The sequence below is a fragment of the Syngnathus scovelli genome, chromosome 21 (genome assembly GCF_024217435.2).
Source record: "Syngnathus scovelli strain Florida chromosome 21, RoL_Ssco_1.2, whole genome shotgun sequence".
NCBI classification, from domain to species: domain Eukaryota; kingdom Metazoa; phylum Chordata; class Actinopteri; order Syngnathiformes; family Syngnathidae; genus Syngnathus; species Syngnathus scovelli.
The window spans coordinates 3018059-3035395 of record NC_090867.1 but is presented as its reverse complement, the minus strand read 5'-3'; the positions used below and the strand labels follow the sequence as shown (position 1 = coordinate 3035395).

Sequence of the window (17337 nt, the reverse complement as noted above, 5' to 3'; positions counted from 1 at the left end):
TGTAATTAATAAATCTCATGCACTCGGCGCTTTGTTTACAGACAACATTCTGGATTCACCTTTGATGAAAAAGACATTCTGAAGCATGAGATATTTCTCACTTTTATATTCTAATTCTGAGGAGCAACAAAAAGAAGAATTGCCTATTGGGTAATACGTACATTCAAGACTAAAATGAAAATGTCTAATCTGTATTTTCAAATAATACATTTGCCGCAAAGTGGCAACATCTTTTAACTATCTTTACTCAAAATTCATCCTACAAAGATAAAAGATGAGACGGCATTAAGACGTCGAGAAACATAAACCTACAAGGTTTAAACTTTGAAAGAAAAAAACCCAACAGCAGCGCCTTCTCAGAAGCCATTCACCTCCCAGAGCAGAATCTCATTATGAGCCACAGAAAAGAGGAGTGTCCCGGAAGGCGAGAAACGACACGTCTGCAGCGAGTCGCTGTGTTCTAAGAAGTCCTGGAACTTGCCGCTGGTCCAATCGATCAGCTTCAATACCCGCTCTGGGAGGACGAGGAGAGGTCAGGTGCTGGTGTCAAACACTCAAGAAGCGCGTATGACGACCGGGCAGCATGTTACCTTTTGACCCCAATGCTATGAGTTGACTCTTGGAGGAGAGGCTGAAGCATGTGACCCAGTGAGGCAAAGCGATCTTTTTGATGATCTTATTCAAAGACATATTAAAATATATATATATACAAAGTCAGCCAGGCTCAGCTACAAAATACACAATAGACAGCAGATACCGTTTTTTTGTAGAGGCTGTAGAAAATGAGCTCTTTCTCAATTCCGTAACCTGTGTAGATGAGCAGGCCGGGGTCTGTTGGGCAGAAGGCCGCCAGGCTCGGTGGTGGGCTATCATCCTGCAATACGAGGATGGAAATTCATTCATCTGTGACATTGCATCGTGTATATCATTATAAAACAATGATACATCCAATCTGGAGACTGGAATGGCTCATTTCGCATGACTCACTTGGAGCACTTGACATTCTGCGTGGCATTTTCTGCTCTTTTCCTTGTTGTACCGTGAGCGTACCTGGCAATATGGCGGAGCGGGAAGCGTGAGCCAGTCGAGTAAAGCGCATTTGCACTTGAACCAATCAGCCGCCCAGACGCTAACGCGTCTGTCAACGCTGGCAGCCAACCACAGCTCGTTCCCCACTAATCCAAAGTCCTTACACTGGAAAGAGGAACAAATTGCTAGGGGGTACAAATGTTACAAAATGCCAGGAGAAGAATTCCAGCAAACGTTTTTTTTTCTTCTGTTAAACAAGTTCAAAATGTGTCACAAACCATCCCTAGCCTTGCATAATTTGGGTGAGAGCTGAGCAAAGGAAATGCCAGTCTGTTTTTGTTTTTTCGTCCTCCCAAAGAGAAGCTGACAAAAAAACCTTGATAACAGCACTCTTGCGGGAGAATGAAGTGGTGCTTCACAAGAACAACCCATTTTTAACAACTATTAATTAAGTTGAAGAGGTGATACTTGTATGCGGCAGAAAAAAAAAATCTCCATCATACTTGACTCCATTAATCTCAAAGCATCCTCTTAATGTTTCTCACTATTCTTATGTGATTGCAGAATGTGAGATGTTGTCATGAGATGTTTCCTACATTGTGGATAGCCATCTGGCTAGAATCTGACCTGTTCACGAACACACTGGATGGTGGCGATGGACGCTCCTTTGTGATCCCTGAAAACACGGATGGTTGATCCATCCAGGGCGCGGCTGACAGCTATGAGACCATTCTTGCCGCCAGACAGGATCACATCACCTGGGTTAAAACAATTAAATCATCCAAATATTTCATGGACCAAATGAGAGACTATCAGGACGGAAAATAACGTGAGAGGTACTCACCATTGGCGGAGTACTGGATGGCGGTGACTGCGACGCGGTGGGGATGCAATTTGCGCTCCATTTCTGCGGAGGCGAGGTGAAAGACTCGCACGGTGCCGTCACTGTAGCCCGCCGCCACGCGCACACGCTGTACGCCTGGAGACGAACTCCAGCACACACACGTACACGACTGAAATAGCAAGCAGCAAATGAACTGAAATTCAATTCTGCATATTAAATTGCAGTGTTAAAGAAGAAAATGATTTTCTTTCCAGTCCTCACCTGATTGAGCACCTGGAACTGCACCACCAATTCATTGGTGGGGCTCGTCCAAACCCTCAGACTGCCGTCTTGGCTGCAAGTGGCAAAGTGGCTCTCATCCGCCTGAAAGGCCAAATCGTTCACCTGCACCGCAGAACAGCTTTCGATTACACATTGAGTTTTCACGTTCAATAAGAAAAGCAATTGTGTTAATAATTGAGGAACGACTAACTACCGGCCAGTTGATTTTCAGTCGAACACGGACTTCAGCAGATCCGCCGCGCTGTGTTTTGTTGAAACGTGGCTTAGCGAACGAACCCCCCCACCACGCCATGGAGTTAGCTGGGTTTCGGCTAACGCGTGCAGATCGCAGCGCGGAGCTCTCCGGAAAATCAAAGGGAGGTGGTCTCTGTTTCTACATTAATGAACGTTGGTGTACCGATGTCATGGTGTTGAGTTTTGCAGCCCTCTCCTAGAAACACTTTTCATAAACTGCCGGCCGTTCTATTCACCACGGGAGTTCTCCTCGATCGTCATGGCAGCTGTTTACATTCCACCACACGCACGTGCGAGTGAAGCCACGCAGATGCTGGCTGACCAGGTGACAGACATGGAGAAACTTCTACCAAATTCACTAATCATTGTTCTGGGTGATCTTAACAGGGCGAACCTCGCACACGAACTCCCCAGATACAGACAGCACATAACGTGTCCCACCAGAGGGGCACAGACACTGGACCACTGCTACACCGTAATTAAGGATGCATACCACTCTGTGGCTCGTGCAGCTTTAGGACTCTCGGACCACTGTCTAGTTCATCTGATCCCTGCCTACAGACAGAAACTAAAAACTTCTAAGCCTGTGGTGAGGACTGTAAGGAAGTGGACAGTGGAGTCAAGGCAGGACCTCCAAGCCTGCTTTGACTGCACCGATTGGAGTGTTTTTGAAGCTGCAAATTCAGACTTGCATGAACTCACTGACACTGTCACATCATACATCAGTTTTTGTGAGGATCTGTGTGTGCAGACTAAGACCTTCTGCACGTACAACAACGACAAACCTTGGTTTACACCGAACCTTAGGAGGCTGCGCAAAGTCAAGGAGGAGGCCTACAGGAGCGGCGACCGGGACCTGTTCAAGCAGACCAGAAACACACTGAACCGAGAGGTCAGGAAAGCCAGGAGGTGTTACGGGGAGAGCCTGGAGAGACACCTCTCTGCCAATCCTGATCCCTCAACAGCGTGGAAAGGCCTGCAGAGCATCACGGGCTTCAAGAAACGAACCCCCCGTCCTGTGGAGAGCCCAAGGCTCGCTAACCAGCTAAACAGGTTCTACTGCAGGTTTGATCGGTCCTCCCACACAACGGGACCTCCTGCAGCACAATCCACATACTCACCTCCCCCCCACAACTGCTCTGTCTACACCTCCATCACCGTGGTCACCGACTCTCTCTCTTGCAGAGGCCGCGCCCGCACTCCAGATTCGCGAGGAGGAAGTGCGCCAGATGTTCCGGAGACAAAAGATCAGGAAGGCACCGGGCCCAGACGGCGTGTCACCTTCCTGCTTGAAAGTCTGCGCTGAGCAGCTGGCGCCCACCTTTGCACGGATCTTCAACCGTTCCCTGGAGCTGTGTGAGGTGCCCTCGTGCTTCAAGAGCTCCACCATCATTCCAGTGGCCAAGAAGCCCGCCATCACAGGTCTGAATGACTATAGACCTGTTGCACTGACATCTGTGGTCATGAAATCTTTCGAGAGGTTAGTGCTGAACCACCTGAAGGATGTCACGGGCCCCCTGCTGGACCCCCTCCAGTTTGCCTACCGGGCAAACAGGTCGGTGGATGATGCGGTCAACATGGGACTGCACTACATCCTGCAACACCTGGACACCCCAGGAAAGTACGCCAGGATCCTGTTTGTGGACTTCAGCTCGGCGTTCAACACCATCGCTCCTGACATCCTCCAACAGAAGCTCATCCAGCTCGCGGTGCCTGCCTCCACCTGTGAGTGGATCACCAGCTTCCTGACCAACAGGAGACAGCGTGTGAGGCTGGGGAGCATCACATCTGACACCCTGACCACCAATACTGGAGCCCCTCAGGGGTGCGTCCTCTCCCCACTGCTCTTCTCCCTCTACACCAACGATTTCTCCGCAAGTGACTCTTCTGTGAAGCTCCTGAAGTATGCCGACGACACCACTCTCATCGGACTGATCCAGAACGGTGATGAGACTGCGTACAGACAGGAGGTGGAGCGGCTGGTCCACTGGTGCAGCCAAAACCACCTGGACCTGAACCCGCTCAAGACCGTGGAGATGACAGTGGACTTCAGGCGAGGCCCTTCACCACTTTCACCCCTCACTATCCGCAGTAATACTATTCTCTCATCAGACACCTTCAAGTTCCTGGGAACCACAATCTCTCGGGACCTGAAATGGACCGGCCACATAGACTCTGTCCGGAAGAAGGCCCAGCAGAGGCTGTACTTCCTGAGACAACCTGCCGCGGGAGCTGCTGAAGACCTTGTACACATAAGGACTGCAGAAAAGATAATTGGAATCAACCTCCCATCTATCCAAGACTTGTACCTGTCCAGGATCAGGAAACGTGCAAGTAACATCTCAACAGACCCTTCGCACCCAGGTTGCAGCCTGTTTGAACTACTCCCCTCCGGACGCCGTTATAGAGCTCTGTACACTAAAACCAGCAGACACAGAGACAGCTTCTGCCCCCAGGCTGTCGCTCTGATGAACTCACACCACTCTTAGAGTCTCAGAGTCATTACTGTGCAATAACATCCCGCTTTCCACACCTTTTTTGTCTACACTGTTTGTACTGTGTACTCTCTGCATCCATTGCAGCCTGGTCATCCTAGAAGAGGGACCCTCCCATCTGTGGTCTCTTCTCAAGGTTTCTCATTTCCCCTAGCTGGAGTTTTGAGTTTTTCCTTGCCCTCTTGGGAGTTTAAGATCAGTTTAAGATCAGGGGATGTTTGAGAATATCTTTCGTTTTTCACATGTCCTGAGTGTTGTTGTTAGTCACCTAAATGTTGAACAGAGGCTGTGATTTACCGAAGTCAAATTCCTTGTTTGGCACGCTCAAACATGGCGAATAAAAACTCTTGAATCTTGAGTGCTCTACTCAAACCGAGTGTTAATGACAGAATCGAATTTAATGACAGCCTTTCGCCTTGTGGTGTTTCTCAGCCGTTTAAATGTATGATTGGCGCGCTCTTCGTTATTTTGAGGCTTATGAACGTGTCCCTTCGGGTTCAAGTCAAGTCTGAGTAACGATTGCGACGTTGTTACCTTATCGTTGTGGCCGCTGACGAGGCGAATGCTGCTGTTGTCCGACCAGTCGACGTACCACAATGTTCCCATGGTGGTTCCAACGATGCCCATGTCCATCGTGTTGTCAAAGGTGGCGCTGACTGCGGTACCGTCCAGCATGATCTCCTGCTTTAGCACCGCTGACGTCCTGTTTTGGTCAAAAAAAGTACACGGCGCAGCCTTGGTCAATTAATGGGGTGGCAGGGGACAATACAAAATTCTCATAAATGATGTAAACTTTCTAAATGAATAATCAATGTCATTTAATTCAATTTGAGGAATCACAAGCACTCTTTTTTCTTGGCCAGAAGCTTCATACGCCGTGGCACAGCTTCGACCTCCCACAGTCGCAGCCAGTGGGTGTTGCTGCCTGTCAATAGGCTGTTTGCTCGACACAGCAACACACCTTTGGAAAGACAAAACAAAACACATCAAAGTGTTGTACCTATTTTTCCATTTCCTGACACAGCGCCAAACTACTATACTTACCAATTTCGCCCTCGTCGGCCTCCCATGTCATAAAGCAGCTTTGTGTCTTGATGTCCCAAGCACAGATGTGTCCTCTGTTGGTCGCAGTGAACAGCAAGGTGTCTGAATGGTAGGACAGAGACGTCAGCTCCACGTCGCCCACCTCTACTGGTGCCCTCGCTCTTTGGAGCTGAATGCATGGCCACGTATGAAGTTTTAATACAGAAGAAAATAAACGGTGGATCATCAGTTGCTTACTCTGAGGTCACCATCTTGGCCGCTGTCGGTGAAGAGGCCGAAGTAAACCCCTTGGCTGCCTACGCAGGCCAGCTGGCAGGTCGCCGAGGGGCTCAAGGCTGCGTCGTGGATCGGCCCCAACACACCCTCACTGGAGAGCATCCGGAAGGTGGCGCCGCACCACACAGCCACTGATGGATCTGAGAAGTCTCCTAACATGGTAGCGAATGGAAGCGGATTTCGGCGTAAAATATCATTTTATCAATATCAATGTTTTCGGTCCTTTTCCCCCCCAACTTACCTACGGAGAGGAAAAAGCGATCATCTTTGGAGAAAGTGAGACTCTGCACTGCCCCTCTGTGGTAGGAAACGGTATTGAGACAAGCGCCACTCTGGAGGGCCCAAATGCGAATGAGGCTCTCGCTGGCACTTTTGCTTGCGGCAGAGGCCAAAATCTGGACAAATTATAACACGGACAAAAAAAAAAATTATTTGCCTCTTGGAACAATTATCATTGACAAAATGTGTGCATTTCTGTTTTTTAATCAAACTGAACATCTTTGAATGTTAATATACTGTATGCTATGCTCAATGGCAGTATAAAAGATCCAGACAAAATAAGTTACTGTACGGCAATTCACCCGCCCCCATCCCGCTCTCTCAGGGTGAAATTGAGTTAAAAATAGAAGGCCTTCTGACCCTTGAGGCTTTTTTTTCTATCCAGATAATTGGAGACATAGTGTGTTCTGGGAGGCACCTAACGCACCACTCAGTGATTAGGCTGCAAGGCTTGAAAATCCAAAGAAGCCAGAAAATACGAGCGAGAGCCCTGCTGAGAAAATTGGCAGGCGGCCCTCTGGTTCACTTGCTCTTCTATGGTGATACTTTCATGCGGAGCCATTTAATCTGTCGTGTAGCTTTGGGCACACGGACGAGCGTTTGAATAGAAGCCCCGGTTTTGTGTCGGCTATCATTGTCCAACGACATACTCCAAGTATGGTGAGATTTTGGCAGTGTCTTCCTACCTGAGCGTCGTTTGAGATGGCAAGACAAGAGATCTCTTCCCCGTGGCCCTGCAAATGTCTCTGATGCCCCGAGTTGACATTCTCCACCACCACCACACCTCCGCATGAGTATGCAAATACACCTGTGACCAAAAAAAGAGTTGCCGGAAAGCAGAAAAAAGGTTCCCTGTGAGAAGAGGAGCTGCACTACACTTGTTTGCATTTCTTCTCATTAATCTTGAGCAACCTTGGTCAGGGCTCCAAACCAGGTTGCCACGCCCGTTGCCATTGTAACCGATTACTGACTTCAGTGTCATGCCCGCTTTGCCTGGATGAGGAGTCACAGCCATCTGAATGCAAGATAATATTTCAAACCGTCAAAACAAATATTACACAAGACATTTTTGTATGTAGGTGTGTAGGTCAGTTTGACCTCATCACGAGTGGAAGTTTTAAATCGCGGTATGAAGTGTCGATAACAATCTGGATGCACCGCTTTCTTCCCAGTGAAATCTACAAAATGGCAAAGATCATGCTCGTCATTGATTATTTTATTCTTAGCGTAATTGTGAAGGTGGAGACCTACCATGGCTTGGAAGTTTGCAACTCAGTCTGAAGCTATTGGCGAGTTCAGTGATTTTCAAGAAGGGCGTGGTGGCGGGATCGAAATGAGAGCTCGGCTCTGAATCGGTGGCTGTGACTACTAGTGGAGTTGACAGTCCATCGCTCAAGTCTCAAAGATGGAGAACAAAGACACAAAATTCAGTACACTCGCGTTTTGAGCCACGGGGCTAAGATAAGCCATCCATTCATGCATTTTCTGAATCGCTTCATCCTTACAAGGTTAACAGGTGTGCTGATTCAATTCAAATCCAGACAATGGCTATTATACATCTGTTGCTAAGCAACAAGCGGCCTCAAGCTTGGCAATGCTCTCAGGGCACCACTGTTATCATTTATGGTGCTCTCAACGGTTCGATTCATTGACACTTTTAGTTCAATAGTTAGAAAATATGTCTGCAGGTATAATGAGGAGGGTAAATTAATTTTTGCGGCTCGTGCTAATGCACGACTGCATCACATTACCATCGTCCAGCTCGACCTCGGTGGAGTCTGTGACGCTGGCATCCAGTGGCGGCGGAGGAGACGCGGGTAGCGGTGCCCTATCTCGAGGCATCTCATCCGCTGCTTATCAATTGAAACGACCAATCAGATCATGCGCGGCGGCATTTGACTCCTGAGGTTTGTACTGAACACGTTTAGCGTACCTGAGGCTGACGGAAATCCCGGCGACAATCTGCGGGTAGAGAAAAAGCATCACAAAAATGTGCATTTCCATTTTATAGACAAGAATTGAACATGATGGCGATTGGTACCGGAAGGTATGCGGAAAGTCCGCTGTGTGTGCCAGGAAGTCCCAAAGGAAAATGGCGTCCCCCACTGAGACCACGCCTTGTTGTCCAGGGGTAAAGCTCACCTGGTTGATGGGCTGACTATGACCTATAAACGTCTGGGGGAACAAAACACGTTTGAGTACTCTTCACCTGAAATGTCAAAGCACCACTTAACAATATGGCAGTACAGGACAAAAAATGGTGCGTTTTATTTTTGTACCTGCGAGTTCATATTAAGATACATGTTATAATCCCACACTTTAATTGTATTATGTCCCGCCGTGACCAAATATCTTCTGTCATTGCTCACAGCCAGAGAGGAACACCAGTGCTTGTGCACCTTGGACACCTGTCACACACACGCACGAGAAAAAAAAATATATAATAATCAGACCATTTATGAAACAAAACATTGAAGTCAATAATTAAATCAACTACCTGCCGGAGCAGACTGCCCGTCTTGGTGTTGACCCAGAGGATTTTGTTAGCAGACGTTGCTACCAACAAATGCTCGGGGGAGGCTGAGGAGAAGCAGACCTTCATGGCCGAGTCCAGAAAGGTGCTCTCCGAATCCAAAATACTCACATCCAGACGGAGCGACTGAAGAAGGAAACAGGAGGCAACAACACGTCCATTAACATTGCACGGTTCGGGTTCAATCAAAACATTTTGGTCTGCGAGACGGGTGCTACCTCTTCTAGTGACAGTGCGTCGGCGATGGTGATGGTGTACTCTGAGGGCCCAACGAAAGCCAGACAGCGGCTGTCGCAGCTCACCGTGAGAGCATCCGGAGCGCGCCCGCTGCCTTGGGCCACCACACCACCTGAACCGTCAGGGAGTCAACGTATGAAAATCATCTTGGTCGCGTTGGTGGGCGAGCACGTATACGCACAGACGACTCGGATGACGGGGCTGTCATTGTCGCAGGAGTTGTAGAGCGCCAGGGAGCCCTCGGAGTCAGCACTGTACATGCAGTCGCCATCGGGGGAGAAGGCGAGGCCCACCACTTCGCCTCTGTGGTGGCTGCCATGTGTGGACGGACAAATACGATCAGCATCATTATTGGAAATGGATGCTTCAATTCAAATATGTGTTCACGCATACTCGTGCTCGGCCAAGAGCTTGCCACAGGAGATATCAAAGACTCGGACGACGCCCGAGCTGAATCCACAGGAGAAGATCTGCTCGCTTGGGTGAAAAGCCACCGAACATGGTTTATCCTCTGACACAAAGTCAAACATCTGCGAACAACACGGGAAGACCTTGAGTCATTTGTCATAACATATTGAAAACAAAGACAGATCGCTTTCAAACGTCAAAGCTCGACCTGCTGCAAGGAGTCCATGGACCAAATGCGCACGGAGCCGTCGGCCGAGGCAGTGGTGAGATGCTGGCGAATGGCGTCCACGCTGAAGCCGAGCACGGCGCCCGTGTGCGACCTCATCAGCGTGTTGTAACCCCGACTGCTCACATCAAGGAACCCCAGGTTAGCGGTAAAGGTGGCGGTCAGGACGCGCGTGCTGTCTGATGACACAGATACCAGGCTCACGGGACCCTCGTGCTCTAGAAAGCAAATGGTTTGGAAAGTCAGTGATCGTCTCGCTTGAAATGAGAAAAGAGAATCGGTGAGAATCTGTTTAGCATCTGGGTCATGGTGATGAAAGCATTTTGACTTCCAGCTCATTGGATGTTGACAGCTGCGCGAGCCGTTTTCACTCTGCTGGGCATTCACGCCATTATGATGGCCTGATTTCCTCAAGTCAAAGCTTATGCCACATCGTTTGCCACCTACCAGCTTCCAAGACGACAGCGGAAAAATCCAGAGGCCAAAGCCGCAGGAAGCCATCTTCGGAGCCAGTGGCACAGAAGGTTGAGCACACACTGAGGCTGTTGATGGCGATGCCAGGAGCTGATCAAGCATACACATGTACTCAATTTTGGCAGTTAAAAAAAAAAAAATCCTTCAAACTGGGGATTGTTGATTTTTTTTTCAAATATATATTTTTTCATTAACATTTCATTTTAAGGTGCAAATGATATTTTCTCTTAGCTTACAAAAAACCACGAGGGTCGCAGGCTTCCAAGGTGTTAATTATATCCACTTTTTGCAGTATAAATGAGCACAATGTGCAATTCACCTACAGCTGTTTAGCACCAATGACTTCATGATTGCCTTCCACCAAGTGAGTGCCTTTCAATGTGAAAATTATTCTACCCCTGCTGTCAGTTTCCTAGCAGGGATTTAACATAATTTTTTTTTGTGCTACTTTAGACATGTTGTCCTTTTGTTATAAAAAAAATAAAAAATAAACAACCAATTCAAACACCTCCTCTCTGTTGGCCGGTTGTTAGGGCAAGCATTGCACCTCAGGAAAGGCCAAACCTACCTTTATTGAGAGGCCACTTCTCCTGCTGCTGCACAGGGAACAACCATCTGACATTTCTAATGACAACTCGGGCGTAGTCAATTTCAAAAATATGGCCGCTCCTGCAGCTGGCAAACCTGCCGGGGGAAAACAACTTTGAAGCCTTACGAAACTGACACACTCTGCAGATGGCTCACTGACAGCAGCCTATCGTCAAGATGCTGTTGGGGCGATTCTCCCTCCTCAAAGGCCACGTCGGTGAAGTCCAGCGGGCCGTATTCACCGAGGTTGACCGGGCAGGAGCGCAGTGTGCCTTTGCGTACCCGCCACAGACGAATGCTGTCGTGACCGCACGACACCAGCCTGACAACCAGATCGCATTTACAACTTCAACAATTGATGAGGGTTGTGAGAGGATGGGAGGGAGACTACCTTGTCTCATCAAAGTTGGCAATTTTCATGTTTTGAATGTCCACATCCATTTTGGTCTTGGCAAAGATGCTCACTTCGCCGCCGTTGGCAACGTTAGCCGTGTTCCATACGACCACCACCTACAAAACATGATGGAAAAAAAAAAAAAAGCAATCACGCAATTTATTTGGAAATTACAACCAGCAAAGAGTGCCATACTTTTGAAATTCTTTCCGTATCTAAGTATAAGCTGGTTTATTATGCTTGACAGCTACTTGCCGTTTTGCCGCGGCTGTCTTTTCCGGCACCGCACAAAATGCTGCCGCTGTATGAGAAGCTTTGAAAAGAAAAGCAGGCAATTACTGTCAACAGACTGCTTGCCTCTGTAGCATATATGCGAGATCCCCATTTAGCCTCTGATTACCTTAGTGACGTGACTGAATGAGATTGCATCCTGAGCATAGCCATGCAATTTCCTTTGAGGTAATTCCATATCCGAACCACGCAGTAATGTCCACTTTGCGCGGAGGCCAACAATGTAGTGTTGCCATTAAAAGCCAGAGCAGAAACCTGACACACAGACAAAGTTAGAATTTTATATCTGGACTACAAAGTCAAAGTCACGGCCGAGTTGGATACCAAAGTGTTGCCGTTTCACCTTATCGGTGTGGCCAATGAAGAATCTCTGCTCGTTGGAGTCGATTTTCATGGAGACCACAATGGCGTGACATGGATAGACCACCGAATCGCCCGACATGGTCCATAAGGCCTAAAACAAAAAACTTAAAATATGTTAATAGGCCCAATAACAACAATGCCAAATATCAAGCCTACACATTTGGCGGTGGCTCCTCCAAAACCGATGATTCTCTTGAGCCGGAGAATCGGATCAGGCAACAGCTTCTGTGAGAAGAAAAACGCTAAATGCAAAGTGCTTCGCTTCTGCTACATTTACTGTCGAGCATCTCGTCATACCTGATTTTCCTTTGGGCTTTCAGCAACCTGACAAGATAAAACTGATAAGTACAGACCATTTACAGCAATGACATTTTTTTTTTTTTTACTTTTCACCTCCTCTTCGAGTTGGCTGAATTCGTCCTCCTTAGTCACAATCGGCGGCGGAGTAGAGTGTCGACTGGACGGCGTCGATTCCTGCTCGGGCCGCGGCTCGTTCCTGACGGTGGTGACGACTTCATGTAATTGCGGTATGATCACCTGGCAGGAAAGCAACATTTGAAAACGATTTGTGCAAGTAGCGGGCTATTGATAATTAGTCTTACTAATTCTGGGTTTTGGGATTGGCGTTCATCTTCCATGAGGCTTGCTAAAAATATATCACATCATCATGTGACACTGCAAAAGAAACATTTAGACATCTGTAACATTTTTCCCTACTCACGGGTCTCCATCTTGGAAGGACCTTTTCGTATGATACCACAGTTCAGATCTCCTTCTAATGGGAACCTGAAACGACAATGATGCACTTTTGTTCATCGCCGTCTTCCACCATGACATGAGGTAAATTTGTTAGGTTCCAAAAATCATTTTTGATCCACAATTTGAGGAAAAACAGGTTTCTGGATGAATTCACACCTGATATGATTGTAGCAATTTTGCCAGGTGGAACCCTTGGGCACAGGAAACATCATTTCTCTGGGCATAGGTCCAGCGCCGTCAGAAGGGGGCAGGCCCATCAGCTTTGCATCACGGTAGGAAACCTCTGTTGGACGAGGAGATCTGAGAGGGTCGTCCTAATATCATTCATTGTTTCATTTATGTGATGACGATGCTGGCAGTCTCACCGGGATTCAGCAGCAGGTCGCTGGTAAAAGCGTTTTTAACAGACATGTAAGCGCAGAGCTTGACGCTTTTAAGGTGACAGTAAGAGAGATGGTTGAGGTAGGTGGCGAGTGTACGCTGCAGATCCATCGTCAGGCAGGTCCAGAGGACCTTGGGGGCTTCTGGAGGTCTGTAACCTAACCAAGCCAACAACAAGTCTCAAAGCACAGACGTGCGATTGGGAATAATGCAATGTCGTATGTTACGTTGCTGTGGAAACTTGGCCGTTTCGGTGATCCAATCAAATTCAGATCCGCACTGGAACGGGAACAGAAGCGACGTGGAGGTAAACTTGAACTCTTTGAACATGTTGGAGATAGAGATGCGAATCACGCGGCCATCCTTTGTGTCATGCTACATAAAGAGCGAGACAGGGTATCAATTGAGGTACCAGCTTCTGAGTTAAACAGCTGTTAGAGTACCTCTGCTGTGACATCCAGGACGATCAAAAATGGTTTTGCAGGATTGGGCTTGAAGAGGACGTAGAAATATCGTCCTGTTAGACCCAGAGACTGGTGCGTGTTTTTAGGAATCCGTATGCAACTGTTGTCAGGTACAGCACCCCTGATTCGAATCGCTGTACTGTTGAGGGTCTTGTCCTAAAGTGGTAAACAAATGGGGAAAATAGACGGATAGTAGTTAGAAAATGGGACAACTTAACTGTTCAGGGATGATATAGTATACACCTGCGCTCACTTTGTCATTCATATCATTATTCATACTATCACTCACAAAAGTTACCTTGTATAGTGTTACATCTCCTTCTTTGGATGCCTTTTGCCACTCCAAAAGCCGGAAATGTTTGAATATGTTGACGAAAGGATGCTGCCAATCATCTAGAAGCACAAATTGGCGAATTAGACATCAAGGCAGTACTTCAGAAATGAAAATTATTCCGTTGTGTAATATCCAAGGCAGTCTTTTTGTTCTATTGTCTAAGTAAAATTATAAAGAATCAGATATCATTAAGCTAGGTTCATTTTAACCACACATTTCGTACCTTTGGCGGCCATTGGCAGGGATCAATTCCAAAGCACCCGTCGACTGAATTATACGGAATCGGAATCAAAATCTTATCCAAAGTAAGGACAACTCGCCCAATAGCTTTCATGTACATTTACGCACATTAGCAAACATGAACATACAGTAGTGCTAAACACACAAGAAACTCTGTGAACACGTATTTTTTCCCTTTAAACTATATAAACTTCAAAGTACTTATCAAGAAGTAGTCCATGTTTTTAAGAGTAGCAAACGAATTTCAAAAAAAGAATGGACAACTATCGAAGCATCTTGTCCTTCCCGCTCAGTTTTCCGCCGTTGCCAGCGAACGAGCTGACGTCATGACGTACAAACGTCAAAGTGGCTCGAACGCTTATGGGTAATGTAGTTCACAGAAATTACTCCCGTTGGATTCCAACTAAAACAACTCGTTGAATGAACACATAAGGAAAAAACAAAAGACAAATGTTAGAGATTTGCTCACTCCAACTTATTTTGCAAGAACCACACGGGAGACAAGTCCTTTTGGACACCTGCAGGTGGAGAGTCCATTCGTCGCTGTGCATGCAGCGATGATCGAATGGAGGTCTGAAAAGTCTCCTTCCTGCAAGGGCATATTTATTAGGAGGAACAGAGTGGGGGTGAGAGTGGACAGGTTTGGTGAACCCCCGGCCTCTGGTAAGATCAGAGCAGGGGGTGTTTTACGATGTTGTGGGAAACAGAACAACTTTGATTGCTTCCTCTGCAGCTGGTCACTCAAGCAGAGGAAGCAACCACTTTACTACGTTGTGAGAGCAAGACAAGATTGGTTAATCATTATAGTCTACATTCCAACATAATCCTACGATAAAGATAACCTGGAAAACCCTAACAACAAACATAATCTGTAACTCACACAAAATTGTATAAACCCTTTCCAGAAATCAGAAATCAGAAAACCTTTATTGTCATTCTACATAGTACAATGAAATTGGAGACCTCCATCCAGTGCATGAGGTAGACACAAGTAACAGTCAAGTAATCGACTAGTAGAAAAGTAGATGAAATAATCAGAAACAGTAGTGCGGACAAAGTGCAGTAATAGTGCTGGAGGAAAGTGTCATCAGTGTCGGCTGCAGTTGAGGGCGGCTATGGCTTGGGGAAAGAAACTGTTTCTGAGTCTGTTTGTCCTGGTCTTCATTTGCCTGTAGCGTCTTCCAGAGGGCAACAGGTCAAACAGGGCGGAGCCAGGGTGGGAGCTGTCCGCTGAGATGGCCTTAGCCCTGCTGAGGCAGCGGGTAGTGTAGATGTCCGTAAGGGAGGGGAGAGGGCGGCCGATGATCCTCTGGGCTGCCTTCACCACTCTCTGCAGCTTCTCCCTGTCAGCGGCGGTGGAGCTGCCGAACCATACTACGATGCAGTAGGTCAGTAGACTCTCGATGGAAGATCGGTAGAAGGTCAGCAACAGGTCGGTGTTGAGGTTGTACCTCCTGAGGACTCTCAGGAAGTGTAACCGCTGCTGAGCCTTCTTGACGATGGTGGTGATGTTCTCTGACCAGGAGATCCGGTCAGAGATGTGGACGCCCAGGTACTTGGTGCTGTGGACCCTCTCCACCTGCTCGCCGTTGATGAAGAGGGGAGTTGGCTCAGGGCTGTGTCTTCTGAAGTCTATGATGAGCTCGTTGGTCTTCTTGGTGTTCAGAGCGAGATTGTTCTCAGAGCACCAGTCGACCAGCTCCAGGACCTCCTCTCTGTAGGCTACCTCATCGCCATTGGAGATGAGACCGACCACAGTGGTATCGTCGGCGAACTTGACAATCCGGTTGTGTTTGTGAGCCGGTCTGCAATCATGAGTGTAGAGGCAGAAGAGGAGGGGGCTCAACACACAGCCCTGTGGGGAGCCGATGCTCAGCGTACGGGTGGAGGAGAGGCGGGAGCCAACTCTCACAGCCTGGAGTCGGTTGGTCAGAAAGTCATTAATCCAGGCACATGTGAGAGAGGGGAGTCCGAGAGTGTCCAGCTTTGTGGTGAGTCTGTCCGGGAGGATGGTGTTGAATGCCGAACTGTAATCCACAAAGAGCATCCGGACATAGCTCTGCTGCTGCTCCAGGTGGTTCACCGCACAATGGAGGGCTACGGCGATGGCGTCTTCTGTGGATCTGTTGGTCCGGTATGCAAACTGGTGGGGGTCGAGGTGTGGGGGAAGATAATCCTTGATGTGCTGAAGAACCAGCCTCTCAAAGCACTTCATGATCACCGGAGTGAGGGCCACTGGCCGGTAATCATTCAGGCTAGAGATGGCCGACTTCTTCGGCACTGGGATGATGGTTGAGGTTTTCAGGCAGGGCGGGACGGTTGCTAGGGCCAGGGAGCGGTTGAAGATCGTGGTGAAGGTGGGGGCGAGCTCCTCAGCGCATGCCCTCAGCACCTTGCCGGGGACCCCATCCGGGCCTGTGGCCTTTCTGGGATTCACTGTAAGGAGCACCTTTCTGACCTTGTGCTCCTGAACAGTGAGTGGAGTGATGTCAGAGCTGGGTGGGGGAGGGGGCAGGGCAGGGACAGGGGAGTGCTGCTGGGATGTTCCAAACCGAGCAAAGAAGCTGTTTAGCTCCTCTGCCAGCTGTGCGCCTTGGTCTTCGACTTGAGCGGCACTGCCCCTGAAGTTGGTGATCTCCTGGATGCCCTGCCACACCTTGCGGCCATTGTTGCTGGACAGGTGGGACTCGATGCGTTTTCTGTGGTCCGCTTTCGCCCGTTTGACTCCTCTCCTCAGCTCAGCTCTGGCAGCGCTGTACAGAGCTCTGTCTCCTGACCTGAAGGCGGTGTCGCGGGCTCTGAGGAGAGAGCGGACCTGGCTGCACATCCAGGGTTTCTGGTTAGGGAAGACCCGGATGGTTTTGGTCACAGTCACATTGCTGGCGCAGAACTGGATGTAGCCCAGAACTGTGTCTGTGTGTGTCCCCAGCTCCTGGTGGTCGAACAGGTCCCAGTCTGTCCGTTGAAAACAGTCTTTGAGTTTGTGGAGTGCATCCTCAGGCCAGGAGGTGATGGTCCTTAAGGTGGGTCTGAGTTTGCGTCTGAGGGGGGTGTAGGCAGGGAAGAGCAGGAGGGACAGATGGTCTGATTGCCCGAGGTGGGGGAGGGGGATAGCTCTGTATGCATGTTTGATGTTGGTGTAGACATGGTCCAGGGTGTTCT

At 48.4% G+C, this 17337-nt stretch overlaps 1 protein-coding gene across 6 annotated transcripts; it reads right to left on the bottom strand.

The window, feature by feature from the left end:
* Positions 1–84: 84 nt before the first annotated feature.
* wdr90 (WD repeat domain 90) lies at positions 85–14644 on the bottom strand. 6 transcript variants are annotated; one of them, XM_049759425.2, is made up of 43 exons: positions 14159–14631; positions 13900–13994; positions 13581–13757; positions 13365–13512; positions 13122–13295; positions 12913–13039; positions 12719–12783; positions 12600–12643; positions 12391–12534; positions 12295–12321; positions 12154–12222; positions 11978–12088; positions 11744–11889; positions 11599–11656; positions 11341–11459; positions 11110–11271; positions 10930–11045; positions 10335–10451; positions 9870–10105; positions 9647–9783; positions 9435–9565; positions 9235–9365; positions 8981–9142; positions 8763–8891; positions 8525–8658; positions 8417–8445; positions 8235–8336; positions 7735–7881; positions 7582–7661; positions 7396–7498; positions 7170–7291; positions 6446–6599; positions 6166–6356; positions 5929–6097; positions 5725–5845; positions 5419–5587; positions 2135–2257; positions 1874–2042; positions 1657–1787; positions 1051–1194; positions 758–874; positions 591–675; positions 85–514 (listed from the first exon to the last, which is right to left on the bottom strand). In XM_049759425.2, the coding sequence occupies exons 1-43, from the start codon at positions 14169–14171 to the stop codon at positions 357–359; spliced, it is 5286 nt and encodes a 1761-aa protein (XP_049615382.1). In that variant the 5' UTR covers positions 14172–14631; the 3' UTR covers positions 85–356. The 6 variants fall into 6 exon arrangements, with proteins under 6 accessions (XP_049615382.1, XP_049615379.1, XP_049615381.1 ...); XM_049759422.2 differs by having other exon boundaries at positions 12295–12534; positions 14159–14632; XM_049759424.2 differs by having other exon boundaries at positions 5731–5845; positions 12295–12534.
* Positions 14645–17337: the final 2693 nt, after the last annotated feature.

What these genes read in the sequence shown, in the direction of transcription:
- wdr90 (XM_049759422.2), bottom strand. An exon ending in GGTTTGGAGCCCTGACCAAG is followed by an intron (nt 7,292 to 7,395) that starts GTTGCTCAAGAT and finishes TTTTGGTCACAG; the next exon opens with GTGTATTTGCATACTCATGC. An exon ending in TCAGCGGCCACAACGATAAG is followed by an intron (nt 2,258 to 5,418) that starts GTAACAACGTCG and finishes TCTGCGGTGCAG; the next exon opens with GTGAACGATTTGGCCTTTCA.